This window comes from Sebastes umbrosus, chromosome 17, assembly GCF_015220745.1.
Source record: "Sebastes umbrosus isolate fSebUmb1 chromosome 17, fSebUmb1.pri, whole genome shotgun sequence".
Classification (NCBI taxonomy): Eukaryota; Metazoa; Chordata; class Actinopteri; order Perciformes; family Sebastidae; genus Sebastes; species Sebastes umbrosus.
This window is the reverse complement of record NC_051285.1, coordinates 16,129,948-16,145,873: the sequence shown is the minus strand read 5'-3', so window position 1 is coordinate 16,145,873 and position 15,926 is coordinate 16,129,948. Positions and strand designations below refer to the sequence as shown.

General features: G+C 40.2%; 1 protein-coding gene across 1 annotated transcript in view; it reads right to left on the bottom strand.

The window, feature by feature from the left end:
* Positions 1-3,052: 3,052 nt before the first annotated feature.
* Positions 3,053-15,926, bottom strand: part of LOC119475816 (neuronal migration protein doublecortin-like) — a 29,061-nt gene continuing 16,187 nt past the window's right edge. Inside the window, exons 4-7 of the mRNA XM_037748871.1 lie at positions 13,131-13,233; positions 9,892-9,987; positions 6,906-7,003; positions 3,053-5,864 (exon numbers count right to left, since the gene is read on the bottom strand). Coding sequence (XP_037604799.1) covers positions 5,808-5,864; positions 6,906-7,003; positions 9,892-9,987; positions 13,131-13,233 — 354 coding nt within the window. The 3' untranslated portion in view covers positions 3,053-5,807. The remainder of the gene's footprint in view (positions 5,865-6,905; positions 7,004-9,891; positions 9,988-13,130; positions 13,234-15,926) is intronic.

The following is a 15,926-nucleotide window of genomic DNA, read 5'->3' as shown; positions in this document are numbered from 1 at the left end:
GAGGGCGGTGACCTTTAACCTTTAATGTCCTCATTATGTGAAATCTGATCCGTGGGTCGACTGTAAAACCACAAAGTATTTGGAATATGGGTACATTCTCTGGCACAAAATACGAGTCCACAATGTCAACTGAGCTGTTCAGGATTTTCTATCACAATGCCATCAGTATCAGTATTGTTCACAAATATTGATTAGACTGTTTCTAGGCCTCAGGAATTACAAATATGAATATCTTTCTACAAAGCCTGTTTACCAGAGCTATTCTTCTACTATTGGCTTGAGTTTAAACTAAAGCCTCTCTACACACCCACACAGGTGTTTTCAGATATTGGCTGATTAGACCTCTGCTCAGGTTGAAGGTGGCCGGAGCATTGATTGGAGACTCAGGAAGACGTCCACACAGTCCTGAGAAGAGGTCTAATCAGACAGATTGACTGACAACACCTATGTGGCTGCTCAGATGCTAACAGTTCCCTGTCTTATTCACCATTCAAAGACCAAATGGCTACATGTCTCATAAATGATCATTTTGGCAGAATGGCGAATAAACTGCATGCTTGCTTGTTTTGAGTGATATTAAGTATTTTATTCTAGTCTACCTGAAATAAATCATGAAAGAACCAAATGAGCTACTTAAAATGGAGAATAACATATTTAATCTGAGTTAATAACACAGACAACCCTGTGACATCATGCAGCCTCACTTCTGTAGTAACTTTAAAGGGCAGTTACAGAAAAATTATACTATACTAGTAGTACGTATTGATTTGGCCAAAATGTAGCATGTAGTATGCAGTATGCGAACAAAAGCAAAATCTACAGTTTGCCAAAAATACCCGGATGTCATATTGATTTGGAAAAAATCTCCAGTATGCATTTGACCAGTCTACCTCTCCCACTGTATCCTACAATGCAAAGCACTGGAACGGTACAGTCTATAGTCACAACAAGAGCAGCCAAAAACGGCTAATATTTTAAATTTTTCGTAGCTATTTCTTCATTAAATTCACTTCTGAAAATTTTTGAGCCGAGAAATCAACGGTGTAGATTTTGAATGTTTCCAATAATAAAATATTAGATGGCGAATCTAACATTTGCTCCACGGTTTTTGGAGTTTAGAAGCTCTACAAACTGCAGTGACAGCTAGCTAACGCCTGCTGGGGTCGCTACCTCTCAAGAGACTCGTAGACGAGGGGCTTTTATTTCCTTGTTGACAGATAGTTTATTTAAATATCACAACATGAATGTCCATTATAAAATTAACAGGAACCTGTGTTTATCTGTCTTTTGAGTTGAAAAGCCTCAAAAAAATCCCCCGCAGGCATAGTTTGCTCGCCAGCCGGTCAGTGAACAAACTGAAAAAGCAGTTCGAGTAAATTTTGTTGTGCAATGTTTTACATTTTCCCGTCTCCCCTCGTTGATGATCCTGTTTGTCTTACTTCACTATTAGCTGTCAGAATAAATAGTTCAAACCATGCAGTATCTTATAAAGTACACAAACATAACATAAACAAAAAAAAAAAAATTTGTCTTTGTTTTGAGCTGGTTTTAAGACTAAATCCTGGTCTACCATACTGCAAAATACATCGCTTTAACTGTTTCATAGTGCATACTACCAACGAACACAGTATGTTGTTTTCAGTTTATCTGTCTGATTAGACCTCTTCTCAGGACTGCGTGGGTGTGTATCACCAAGGCCTACGGAATGGAGGCTGGGTCACGGCCGCCCGTGACCCAGCCTCATGGGTCTTGGGGTATGGGGTATGACATATGCGCAGTGTAACTGAAGCTGCGGTCGTGCATTGCGATTGGCTGAGCTTCGTCTAATCAGCCAGAATAAATGAAAACACTTGTGTGGCTTATCAGTGCCTGTGTTAAACATTTACAGTAGCCTGTGAGATAGTGACTAATAACATTTTAGCTCCTGTTTATCTTTCTTTAAGTTTGGCAGGATGCCAATCTAAAAGTGGATTTCATTGAGTCAAGAAGTCAATTTTATTGGAATTTAAATAATTTTAGTGAAGCTTCAACTCCTCAGATTTGAGAAATTACAGCATGCACACATCATAGCCAGCAGATGGCAGGACACTCTTTAAGGTAACTGTGTGTCTTTATACAGTAGGAGTTACTAGAAATGGGCTTTTCAGAAGGTAGTGGGCAGGAGCTCAAACAGAGCGTTTCAGTCAGAGGGTGAAAAGAGGTGCCGCAGCACAGCCGGTATGAGAAAAGTATAACGTTTTTTTAACATTAAAGCATGTAAACATGTTCTAGTAGAAACCCAAAATACAAGTATGCACCTGAAATTAAGCATAATAGGTCCTCTTTAAGATGTTGCATATGTATCTTATCATCTGGACTTCAGCTTGGCACATCATATGTGAATATGTGATCACTATACAGTAGATGAACATTAGTCTTATATTCCATATCACATGTATGGATAAATGGATTACTGGGTCGCTGTAGAATTAATGTACACTCAAACTGTCCTCAGTATTTCTGATGTTTTCTTTAATTACAGAACTATGAAATTATATTTGATATTTTATCAATTAACAAAAAACCTGGGCCACATACTATACCCCACACAGGTATTTGGCTCTTCATGCCGCGTGCAAATTTGAAAGTCGTGATTTCAGTTAGGTTGCTAATTGTTAGAGTTGTTGATGATATAGACAAAAGAGCATGACGCATCACATTCAATAGTATATGATTATGTGACAATGTTGACAGTTCAGCTGTTGTTTGAGATTTTGGCCCCCGCTGAAAATGTGAGAGACAGATTTCCTGTTCCCATGGTGATGAAGATGGTTATGTAGTGATCTCCACATGAACACAATACTATTTTTAACTCACCAATCTTTCATCTATTTATACGTCTCAATAGATTCATAGCACACATTGAGCCTGTGCCATTGGTGTTGCACATATACAATATGAACACACAAACTACTGAATTATGAATTCATCAGTGAATAGGAAATAGGTGTAAAAAAGCAAAGAGATATGAGACTCTGTAGAAGTGTTTGTAATAAACCCAAGGCCAGAGAGGTGAAATACAACTGTTTTAATTGCAAAAGGATACCGGTTAATACACTGAATGAAGCACTGAAACAAGCCACTGTGACATTGCAAAATACCACTAAAAAGGACATTGTAGATTTCCGAGAAAAAGAAAGTCATTCATTCGATCAGAAAGGCGTACATATGAAAGAGAAGAGGAAGGGAGCATATTTACACCGTGATAAAGTGTCCTCTAGCTCTAAAAAACAAAGTGTGTATTGGGAGTCCTCCTCATTCAAGACGTTTAAAAAGGTTTTACAAACTGCTGTTAACAAAGATCAAGCCTTCGATGTCCCATTCATATTTTTTTTGTTTTTATCAAAAGACAGTAATCTAAAAAAAAAAGGCACCACTGTAGGTGATGATTCACACCATCCATCTTACATGGTGGCGGCAGTTTAACACAAGACAACCAACGTTTTCTGTTAATGTTTTCTATGCTGTAGCGCTGTAGTAAGCTGTAGAAAAATCGAGGAAACAAGAACATTATTAGCATGGAAGGTTATACAGAACTGATAGTTTGACAACAAATGGGCTTTTTGTACAAAATGGCGGGTAAAGTGAGGCATCCCTGCTGTTGGATTAGCTGATATTATTAGCTATTGTGCTGGTGTGACAGCACTCCCTGCAGGAGAAAGCACCAGATAGGTTGGTGAGCATTAAGAGGCTGATGTAAACAGCTATTCAAAGCTTAGACATACAGACTGTCACATCATCACAATGGATTACCTGAATGGAAATTTCTGTTTTAGTTCCTTTCTCATTAGTCTATTGGGTATAAAAAGGCCATTCCTACAGAAAAGAATAAATTATTTTTAACTATTCTTGAATCCGAATGCATAGATGTTAATTTAAAGGATGCTACTTGTGCAGCATTTTTTTTTGGAGAAATGAATTGTCACACATTGTAATGCTGGCAAGTAGACAGTAAAGTGTCTGATAAATAAGTAGCTCCCTGCTTTGTGCTTTCAGTGTCGTCCAATTTAGCGATTCTCAAGCTCGATTCCCTGCAAAGATCTGAGAAAAACTCTTTTCAGTAGATTTGCAAAGACACACGATGCAAGTCGTGACGATAGAAAAACAAACATGGCCGTAAAAAGTTGCACACAGAGGCTTGAAAAAAGTGTTAAGAGCTCATCATGTAAGCGACTAGAAAGAAATCCTAGACAAGTACCCTCGATATAAATTAATAAAACTTTATAAAAATTTAAAACCCACACATAGATTTAGACAACCGTTACGTTTTCATCTCCCCAGTATCTGAGAACTATGCTGAGCCATGCAAAATAGGAGAAAGCCCACTACTGTTTAGCGCCCTGATAAAACTCCCTCAGATGAGCACGATTTGTGATTTAATCTCAACGTTATTTTGATGAAAGCAACATGCATAAATCTCCAGGTGTGCTTCCTCCAGAATATTAATAAAGTTACATATTTTCCCTTTTCTATAATTCTTGGTCTAAAAATCATTATCATACTTCAAACATCATACTTTGGCTTTGAGGCCTTTATTTATTTATTTATCTTTGAATTTCACATATCGTACTATAAAACGTTACCACAAGTGATAACCTGGCCTAAAAGGGAATTATTAAGATTGGATACTGAAGGTGTGTTAAAAAAATGGGCCTAATATTTTTTTCCTTTGGTTGTTTTTTATGCACCATTAGGTCCATCAAATCAACTTTTTACATGCCCAAAGTTTCATAATCATTCATCAATATCATGCACTGCAGTTTGTGAAAATCTAAAACACACCATGTATAGCCTAATGTCTATGTAGAGGGTCAAAATGGAGGAATCACCAACACAAAGACTTCACTGAGGGCTACGTGGGATGCTTTTTCTTACATACTTATTTCCTTGTCCCTGATTTAGACAAGATGAATGCCAATTATTGCCAACATAAGGATTTTGAGGCCACCATTGTTATGGTGGTTTTATAATCCTCTTGTTTATATATTCAGTTGGGAACATGAATTGAGGAGGCGTTGGCTTCTGATAATCCTCCTCAGTCGGGAGCTGCATCCCACTCATCCTCGCCCTCTGTGGTGCGACTTCACTTTGTTGGCTCTTCTTCTACTTTGACCGTACCCTGTATCATGTTAAGACGGACATCGTAGTGACGTTATGGAAGCACAGCAATGGACATTGGGCTGAGACGTTATGATGGATAGCTATACACAGTATTTACAGCGGGTTAGAAAGAATTCATCTGGCTGAGCAGATTTCCTCTGACAAGGAGCCATTCACACCTTTAACCGTAGGACAGGAGGACATGGAGGAACGTCACGAATACAAGTGATAAAAAAGTTGAGTCAGCTCTGACTAACACCCCTAAAAATATCCATTTGCTGCTTGGAATTGTGTGAAAATATTTAAGTCAGAGTACATCCTTTAACAAAATGCTTGAGACCAAAGTGGATTTTTTTACACCGTGAAATCTGCTGGTCAGTGAACCGTGTGCCCTTTTTGACAAATATCGGCTAACCTCCACATAGAAACTGAACATGAGTGAGCTGATTGTTACAACGTGGTCGAAACAGATGAGAAAAAAAAAAAGTGTTTGTGTTATTCTCAAGCAGCAAATGGTGTCATAGCCCTGGTGGCTAAGGCCTTAAAAAGAGACAGAGAATGGTTCTCCTAGACAACAGGTGGCACTGTGAGTGAAGGTGGAAAGCAGCAGAGGTATAAAAACTTCTGTGTTTCAGGCCAAAAAAGGAGGCAGACTGCAGGAGGAGGGTCTACATGGATTCACCGAGAGAGTCGTCATCATCCAGAGATAAGGGCAAGTAGAGATCCTGCAGACACAGAGGGACAACATCACCTATGTAAAATCACTGTTAAAGGGACTGTATGTAACTTTTTACACTTATAAATTGTTTTTTATTGCAAATGTGTGAACAGGTTGTAACCTAACCTAAAAAATGACACCATCCGCAACCTCTGTGTGTCCTCTATCAGCCTGTAAACTGCTTTTAATGTGAAGGGCCGGTGTCCTAGCGGATGTGACATCATGCGCGCTAGCGTGTGGCTACTCTCTTCAGCACAGCTACAGGGATAGCTAACGATTGGTTAGAAATGGAGTCTGCTAAGGCAAACGAACGACCAGCCTCCACCACAACTCAGACTCCAACACAAGCTCCACGGAAGCACAAAAAACGCAAAGTCATATCTAGTGATGTGACCGACGTCGAGGGGAGGGGGGGGGGGGGGGGGGGGGGGGGAACTAGTGTTGTGGGAGTGTGTGTGCACGTGGGAAGTGAGTGGTGAAGCAAGAGAGTGTGAGCGGCAGTGAAACGAGCGAGCAGCGGAGCAGAAGACAGTTAGTTTAGCTCTGACAATATCAAGTGAATGTACAGCGGCAGAAATAAATGCTGCAGCTCCTCAAGACCAAGGAAGGTTTTCCTGTGTCTTGGTTCCATGCTGCCGAGTGAAGTGACAGGACTCCGGAGCGAGTAACGACTCCGGCCCAGGAGAACAAAACTAGGGTGTCTCCCCTGTGCCTTCTGAAGGTCGAGAGGCTGAAGGGATTGGTCAGCTAGCTGGCTAATGTTGCTAACGTTAATCAACACGATGCTTGTTAATCACGTTCAGTCTTGTGTGTGCTGCCTCACGGTTTTGACCGATGCTCGCTCGCGTCTATGTAATACGAGCACAAGCACGAGCAACAGGACGCCGACTGTCGTTGACTTAACGGCCACAGGTGTCCCTATTAACAAGCAATTTGTGATTCTTACATTGAGTCCCTTTAAGAGCAAAAAAAAAAGAAAAAAAGATGGATTTGGAGACAAAAAGGACAAACAGATAAGAGGTCAGGAGAGGGAGAGAGGACCGGGTACCTTCTGCTTGTTGTTGAGGCCTGGACTGTTGGGGGTGGAGGTGGGGGAATGCTTGGAAATTGGGGTGGAGAGCTGGCTGCTGGAGCCCGTCCCGTTGGCTGAGAGAGCCCACAGAGGAGAGGGAGAGATGGAGGGATAAGGGAGGAGGAGGAGGGAAACAGGAGAAAAAGAGGTAAACAGTAGTGTGGATTAAGAGAGGCTTGGACCTCTTTCATTGGCTCTGAAGGAAAGTCATTCCTGAACTGTGGCCTCATTTGGCTTCAGCGTAGGGGGGACGCTGTCGGTCCAGGTCTAGGTGGCTGACAAGCTCTCTGTTTGTTAGATGACATTTTATTCACCCACTCTGCGTCCTGCCACGTTGCTAGGATTCACTCTGTGTGGAACATTGTGTTTATATCTAAGAGCGGAGCGATGTGATGTAGTTGTGTGTGTTAAGTGCTTTAAAAGAAGTTTTTTTTTTTATCTATAAAGAGATGAAAAGAATTGTGAAGTCTATGAGCCAGATGGCCAGTGTAACTTTGAGCCAGCGAGTGTTGAAAACACAACGCTTCATTGTTAACCAACTTAATGCCACTGGCTCCATTTAACCACTCAGCCAGATTTACAAATGTAAGACTTTACGAGCTGTTTGAAACACTTTAAAAGACAAACCTGAAATTACAAGTCCTATTATTTTGAGATCTTAAAATCAGTATATCTAAACGTGAGCAGCTCTCCTGCACATGCTGAACAGAGGTTTTTTTATTTAGAGACCAAACATTCAGCTGCAGCAGAGAAAGAGAAGCCTTTTCTCTCTATACGGCAGTTGCCCACATTGTCCAGGTTTTGTCTCTAGATTTCTACATTTGAGAGGGTTTATTCATCCTCTGTAGAAAAGTGTGGCGATGGTGTTTAACTGAAGATGACTTTGTTTCATTGTGGGCTTTCATCCCAGGGCCATGGCAAACACACCTTCAATGCATTCAACTCATTAAACCCAGTGCACCCTGATACAAGTAGTTGTTTTTTAGATGTCAGAGGCAACTGTTCTGTAAATTAGATATGTTTTACACTGATATAACTAGGGGTGTAAGAAAATATTGAATATCGCGATATTCGTTTTTGTGATACTGTATCAATTCAGATGGCAACATAGAGTACTTTATAGTATTCATGGTTGATTATAATTTCACAGTGAGGTGCTTTAGCCAGAATCTATATAGATATCTGTATTTCAATAGTGATGCCAATATTGACTAAAATAAAAATCACTTTCTGTCATAATGGGCAGAATTTGCATATGCTTTAAATTCATGCCAGGAAACTGAAACATACACTAAAATGGATGCATTTAATTGGCTTTGTATGGTCTTTTATTTTTACGGCTTTTAATTCATAATGTTAAGTCGTTGGAAAAGATATAAGATCCTGAAAGATTTATTTCAACCTCACACAGACTCATAGCAAAATGCATGCAGCATGATAAGTGATACATGCATACTAAACCCCCCCCCCCCTCCCTTCTGTCTTTTTGAATAATTTAAACTCTTGAAGCTTTATTTACAAGTAGTAATCCCAGTAGGCGAGTCGTCACATACATTTCCCCGTTCTCGCCCTGCTGACCTCTCAGGTATCACAGAGGTGGTTAACACTCAACAATTTACTGCCTCCCCAGCATGCTGGCCAACCATCTGCTGTTTTAAAGGCCATCAGCCCCGTCAGTAATCAATAAAATATTCAAGACCGCTGAAGGACTGAGAGACCCCGCGGTGCCGGAGACGCCAGCACCCTCCCACCTATCGCGTAAAGTGGTGCGTGTACTACCTGCTGCTACCACCCTGTCAGCTCTGAGCATCAACTCTGCATTTATCCTCCAGGGGACTTAATAACTCATCTGCTCTCTCTTTCAACTGTTTGAGAGACACAGTCACACTGCTCATACTTATACAGGCTTTAAGAACACGTAGCAATAACCAGAGGGAGAATTAAAGCAGTTCTACAATATATACTGTATATATAATCTAACGTGCAAAATTTTAACCGGTTATGTGAGACATGAGAAAAATATTGACACCCTATATCTTTCAGAGTGTGCTTTTTTTTCTCCGGTGTTCATAGTTTACGTGAAAGCTGTCAAAGAAGACAGCTTCAGATTTCACAGCACCAACTGTTCAGCTGTGCAGCTCTATAAACTCAGACAGCATTGTAACAAAGAGGTATAGCACTGTTTACTAGTGTTAAAAGCTGCTGTTCACATAAAAGATTCAAGCACGAGCAGGCACCAGTGTCTCTATTATGTTCTATTGCCTCCTGGATATTATTAAATGTTAAAAATGCCTGATTGTCAAACAAACAGCTGAAAGCTGTTTACACTGCCTTTGTTTACTTTTCATGTTTTATTCATGATTTTTTTTTTTTTTTAAGAATCTGCAATAGCAACATTATTCTAAATCTCATCAGATTACCCTCAGTGAACAAAGGCTGGATTTTAACTGTCCCCATTCTCAAGTATTAAAGGGTTTTATGAGGTGTTGTAGTGAGATTAAGGAGTTGATGTTGTTTGGACCCCCCAGTAAAAACAGTCCAACTCCAGTTCTTGCAGTAGAACACAGATGGGAACCAGGATTTTAACTCTTTCTCTGCCTTTTGTCAAATTCCAGACAACAAAATTCAGATTATAGTCAAACAAAATAAAGATATATCTGTTTCCCTCATTAGCACCTCTGCAATTTGCTCACTGGAAGCAAGCATGAGTGATATGTTTAGCCATCTCCTATCACACACTATTGATCCTAAAGGAGAAATCCATCTCTATGTTAACCATTCCCTACAGAGTAAGGTCAAAGGTCAGTTCTATGTTGTATGTAGGAGTTCTTTTCACAGCAAACGGAAATGGCCTGGTTTTATTTTTCTCTTTGTTTTGATTCATAGAACAAGGTGAGGTCAGTTTTCTGCTGTACTTTAAACAGGAAGCGTTACAATGTGGGTGACATAATAATGAGCTCACTCGATTCAGTAGGAGACTTGATGCGCCTGATCGGACCAGGACTCTTCACCGAACCACGTGGAGCTTTGGCTGCTGCTCCCTTCATCACCCTGTGTTCTGTGGAGAGAACCAAGCACAAAGAAAGTTAGAAAAGGAAGTGAGCTGCATGTGATCACGTTTGGTCACGTAGTTCTGTCCAAAGTACAAGTTTAAGGTTCATCAAAATGTCTGAAATCTACAAAGCTCTACCTAGACACAAGTTATAAAATGTGTTTTGTGCGTTTTTATAATTTGTATTAACAGAGCTATCAAATAATGATTCTGACTCCGGTGCCATCGTGATAATGTAAAATGGATAAATGCTTTTCTCAATTTTGAGAACTGTCTGAATGACTGCATGTTAACTTGGCACATTCATTGATGGAAATAACATGTAATACAAGAAGATACAGTGAAGCAACCAACGCACTGGCACTGGCTATGTGTAGTTTTGATAATCCAGCAAGGTTGCTGGCTGCTTTGATTTTAAACCAAATGATTTTCTTCATTTTCATTAATTTTCTAAATGATAAACGGCCTCAGATAGACCGCCTCATTACAATGGTAGTATGCTGCTTCCATTTTGTTGTTGTATTTTGGGTTCTAACAACAATCAAAGTATGGAAACACACACAGTTTTGTATGGGCCCACAGCAAAATCATGATAAGGAGACTGAAATAAGCAGGAACAAAGTAGAAAAGCATAAAATACAACAACTATGAAGAAACCATTTTCCGTAGAATGTCACCACGTCTCTTCTGTCAAGACACAGGCTTTTTATTATTGTTCAACGAGGGCCACATTGTGCACAAATGTGTCAGCTTGAATGGATTTTATCGATGTGCTTTGTTTTTTTTGTACACATCAGTGTTTAACATGCTGAAGCAAGACTATTAGCTGCACTTTAATTATTGTAAATCAAACCTCAATACCTGTGCTGAAAGGTGGTATTGGTGGCATCTTGTTTACTTATTCTTTTGATCAAATATTACATTCAAATCAAAACTGTTTTCTTTTATTTAGGCAAAGACTAAATTCGACTGCTTGTGTTTAGACATTTCATATTTGAGAAATGCTGCTTCCTTTGTTACATGAACATGAAGGGGTTCGTAGAAAAACAGGTTAGTTATCCTTAAAGAAGGGATTTGGTATCAGTATGGAATGGCAAGATACCTACCTACCTAAGGGTTGGCTATGGTATTGAAAAAAAGTGAACAACACCCAGCTGTAACAGTGAATAGTTTCTTCTTTATAGTCCTGCAGGAGAGCGATATCTGTAAATAGCAGTGAGTATTTCTATAAATCCTATAGAAATATATGCAGTATATTCTGGGTCAGTGTATTAAACAGGGTATAGACAGACTCCAGACATTGCTACTCCTCCCTCTGCATCTCCCCCTCTCTGTTTGTACTGTCAGGCTCTCTGTTTCCTCCCCTCCTCCCTCCTCTCTCCCACTTTTGATGCTAATTATACTATCTGTCCTCCCTCCGTCTCCTGGGATCGCACCACGTCTGTCTTCTCTCTCTCTCTCTCTCTCTCTCCCTCTCCCTCTCTTAACCTTCACACACTACTGGATACAGACGTACATTCATTCATGTGCTATTGTTTGCGAGGTGTGCCACCACCACGCCGTTGACAATGCTTTAGACTGGCAGCTTGTCGAGTCTACTCAGTGGTCTCGAAATAGGCCTCTGTGCACAGGTTTCCTCTCAGCTTCAACTGCTTAAACAGAGCTGTAGGTACACATGTCCTCTTATCTGACTGCGTGTCCATCATAGTCTTGTATTTAACATAAGGAGTGTGAAAAATAACCACAAGGGATTTAAATCTATTTTGGTAATTCTGCCAAAAACGAAGCTTAAAAGCGGTGCCAGTAGAAGAAAAGAGACATTTTAAGTTCACATCTAGCCCACACAAAAGTATAGAGGGAACATTTCACAGCATGTGTGTGTCTGATTTTTGCATATATAGAATCTTAACTCCTTGAAAACACAGCAAATGTAACTTATCATTCATTTTTGTGAGGAGATTGTCTTATAAAATCACCATAAATCACCCAGAGTGATCTGTGTGCTGTTGTAATGTCCATGTGATGTATCACAGACGGGGCTCTCTCCTCTTCTACTCCACTGAGGCCAACTCGGGGACGTCTGGATGCTCCAGACTCTCAGCCATTTTATCTAGTATAGCCCCAAGGTTATTATAGGCTGAATGAAACAATTTAGCTGTGGTTCCATTGGGGGGAGTACATGCCGAAAGGAAAGACCAGATCATTATAAATGTACTGGCATCTCCACCCTACCAAGATTCAACAAGGTACTGAGGGGAAGAGACAAGATGAAGGGAGCATAATGACAAATCAGTGCTGTATCAGCGCTGCGTTGAGATTAAAAGACATTTAGAAGATACTGAACGATTCAAGGAGGGGACATTAGGTGGAAGTGGGTTGTTAAAAATAGGGTTTTCAGGTCTGTGGGGAGCAGAGAGGCTCTGCAAGAGGATTGGTTTTTACATTTTCTCTCCTCGACTCCTCAGCAGTATCAGCACCAACAGATCAGCTGGCCTAAACCTGTCACCGGACAGATTAATGGCTCTTCTTCTTCTTCTCTACCTTTTTCTCTATCCCTGCTGCCTGCTGCAGATAACAGACTTCTCTGTTTCTTGGCCTCCCTCTCACATATAGCATTTTTCTCCTCACTATAAATGAGCACAGAGCTTTGTATGTGAACATATTTTACATAAAAAATAATAATATAATCCATTATGATAGGAGCAACTTAGCAGTCACTCTTATGTGGATATTTTTAATTTATATATACACACAGGAGGCATGTAGGTGCACCAGGGGCAGTATATCAGAAACTTGATATCTTAAATTGAATGTTAAGGATTTAGCTAAATTGCTCAAGTTTTATGATTTTTCTCAAATCCCTATTTTAAATATCTAATCATATTATTTTACATGCATACATTGAAAGTGCAAGAACCCTATCAAGTGTTTTAATGTGTATAGATGGACAAATTCATCATTTATACATTTAATGAATCTTATCACAGCTATAATGTTTTACTGTCTTCTGGTCGATATTGCTGCATGATTATTATAAACCTCATGTTGTGTTACCATGTTTTTTACAATAATATTGCACAAAGCTGATAAACTGGTCACCACCATGTCTGACTATGATGTAAAATACGTACTCATGCTGTCACGCTCACCGTTCTCATCCAGAGAGAAGTCGTCCTGGGCATAGCGGAATTTCTCTGGTCCACATGCGATGAAGACGTCGTCCTCACCGAAGAAATCTTGAAGGCAGGTAACCTGCGAAGCAAGACGACAGAAAACTTGAGCACCTTAATAATCTGGCATCTAGTTTAAAGTGTACTTACAGCACAGCAGTGCTTTGACTACTAACAATGACTATGCTAAAATGTTGATGCTAAGCAAGTATAATGTAAATTCTCTATCTAGGGCTGCACAATGAATCAACATTTTTAACACAATATGGCCTTACTGAAATTTTCAAATTGCATGAGGCACAATATTTGCTAAAGGCAAAATTTAAGATTAAATATTGTGATGCTTCAGAGATGTGCTGGCCTAAAAATCATATTCTAGAGACTTAAGAAAATATCTTTGTTTGGTACAGATCCCTGCAAACATCACACCATAATCATTTTAAAATGAAAATGAGAATAATGGTGTAAAAAATATATCATTCCCCCTTATATTGCAAATAATATTGCAACTGCAATAACAGTCAAAATAATCACAATTACAGTACTTTTTTTTTTTTCAAAATCGTGCAGCCCCATCACCCTCTTAGTTTTGTGCGTTGGCAGTTTTGCGCATGAGGCTGATGTGAACATCATTAGCTTTGAAGATAACTAAATATTGGACAAATTTATATTTTCACCTGATGATGAATGCTAGATGAAAGGTCACCGGAGTTATTACAAGTGATACTGAGGGGAACATGAATGGCTGTACCAAATTTCATGGCAATCCATAGTTGTGGTGGACCGAGCCATCCCTAGAGCCACGCCACCGGCAGGGCTAGAAATAAGCGTTTTAAATGCTAATCAATGCCTTTAGTGCACTTATACAGAGAGAGTTACAGAACCCGAGACAACGCAATTGCCAAGGGAGGATAATCTATTCATATTCATCTGATTATATTCATGTTGTTATTCATAATTTCATAAAGTGCATTTGTAATGCTGATTCAGGACTAATTAAAAAATGTAATCCACATTTCCAGCATGATGAGGCGTTGCTAATAGCTGTGCAGAGGAAGCACCATGGATGATGTGCTGCTCACAGATTTGATGACAGAAACAAAAATGTTAAATTTAATTTAAAATGAACTCTGTAAACACACAGCCTTGTGGGGATTAATTCACTGTGTAAAGTCTTCTTGTCTGCCAGCCAAAGGATTTAGTGAGCTTCAGGTAGTAGCAGGTTACCTTTGTGTTTACTCGTCATGTTAACATGCTTCATTCAGTAGCTGCATGTAACAAAACACACACACAAAGGCCCAAACAGAGAGTATAATGTTGCATCTTTGCTGTAATGTTTAAATGATTCAACTTCCTTCCACAGAGTCTTTTTCACTCTATAGCAGCTGTTGACACAATATGTCCTGAGTGGACAGATGTCTCTCTGGGCCACACCTTCTCCTCTGCTCGCCATTATACAGGCGCCGTTACCAGCTCAGGCACGCCTGTTAAAGCCATTCAAGCTAAAAGCTGCGTTTCCTCTTTTTTAATGGGAGATTTGTTACAAAGCATCTCAGCCTCATTTCCACTTTGCCTTTCAACACCAGATGACATTTGTTATTCCTCACTTGAGTCGTTGGATCAAGACAAATGAGCTAATTGAACTACAGATGACTCACTCTGTCTTTAATCACAGGGCTAATTTTGGGGCCTAATTTTCGAAAAACACAAGACTCTCTTGCTGGTCTCTCTGCAGAGGTCCACGGCCCCAAAGATTACCCGCCGTGTTGGGCCGTTTGCCAGGAAAGCTAAGATGCATCACGGTTTCCTTTGTGATACACATCCAAACTATGAGCTGCAGATAAATTGGGAACACCCCACCCCGGCAGCTGCCATGTTGATTCTCCGTCCTGCTAGACGAGCTAAAAGTGTGTGGCGGTGACTCGCTGGCGAGGCATCCAACAGCTGTACCCCTCTCTGTGGCCCACAAGATTCCCCGGATACAGGCCTGAACGATCCCTGCTGATGGTACAGAGATGGTGATTTGACTCCAGGGATCAAAACCTAATTGGTTTTTCAGCCTAATTTAAAAGCCTGCAAATGTGGGTTTTTCCTTCTGAGTTCATTATCAAGAGATTAGATACATGTTACTTTCATTAGGTTAAACTGTTGTGTGGCAACGAGGGCACCTGACAGTTAATCATAAGATGGAAGCATTAAGGAAGCGCCCCACAAGGCCAGCGGGTGGAGGAGAGGAGATGGAGTGGGGCGGGAGGGTCCATGTTTTAATAGCTTTAAGAACAGAGCTGATTAAAGGGATAAAGTGTTTATTCAACAGACTGCTACCTTAATCTCCTTTCACAGAATGAAGCCTCTCTGTTGGTTTCTAACCGGCAGCAGCACTACTTTATTTCTTCACAGTCAATCTGTCCACTCACCTAAGACCAGATTCAATATAAATACCTCAAAACAACTTTTACAACTTTTATAAAGAAACATTTAGAAGCAGGGTGACTCGGACATAACCTGGGATTAATTAACCCCATGATTCATAAAGCATTCATCCTCCTTAAGCGTCCTTAGCAAAAACATTGAATCCTTCTAAGCAATCCTACTAATCCTATTCCCTACAGCGATCCCTTAAGATCCCCACATCATCTGTACAGTCACAGTGCAGATCTTTGACCAGTGCTCTTTGAATCATTAAGCCCACAAATAATTCATGCGCAGTTTGTATCCAATGTCCCTGGGACACTCCAACTATCACCAAAACATGACCTGCATGCGCACAACCTT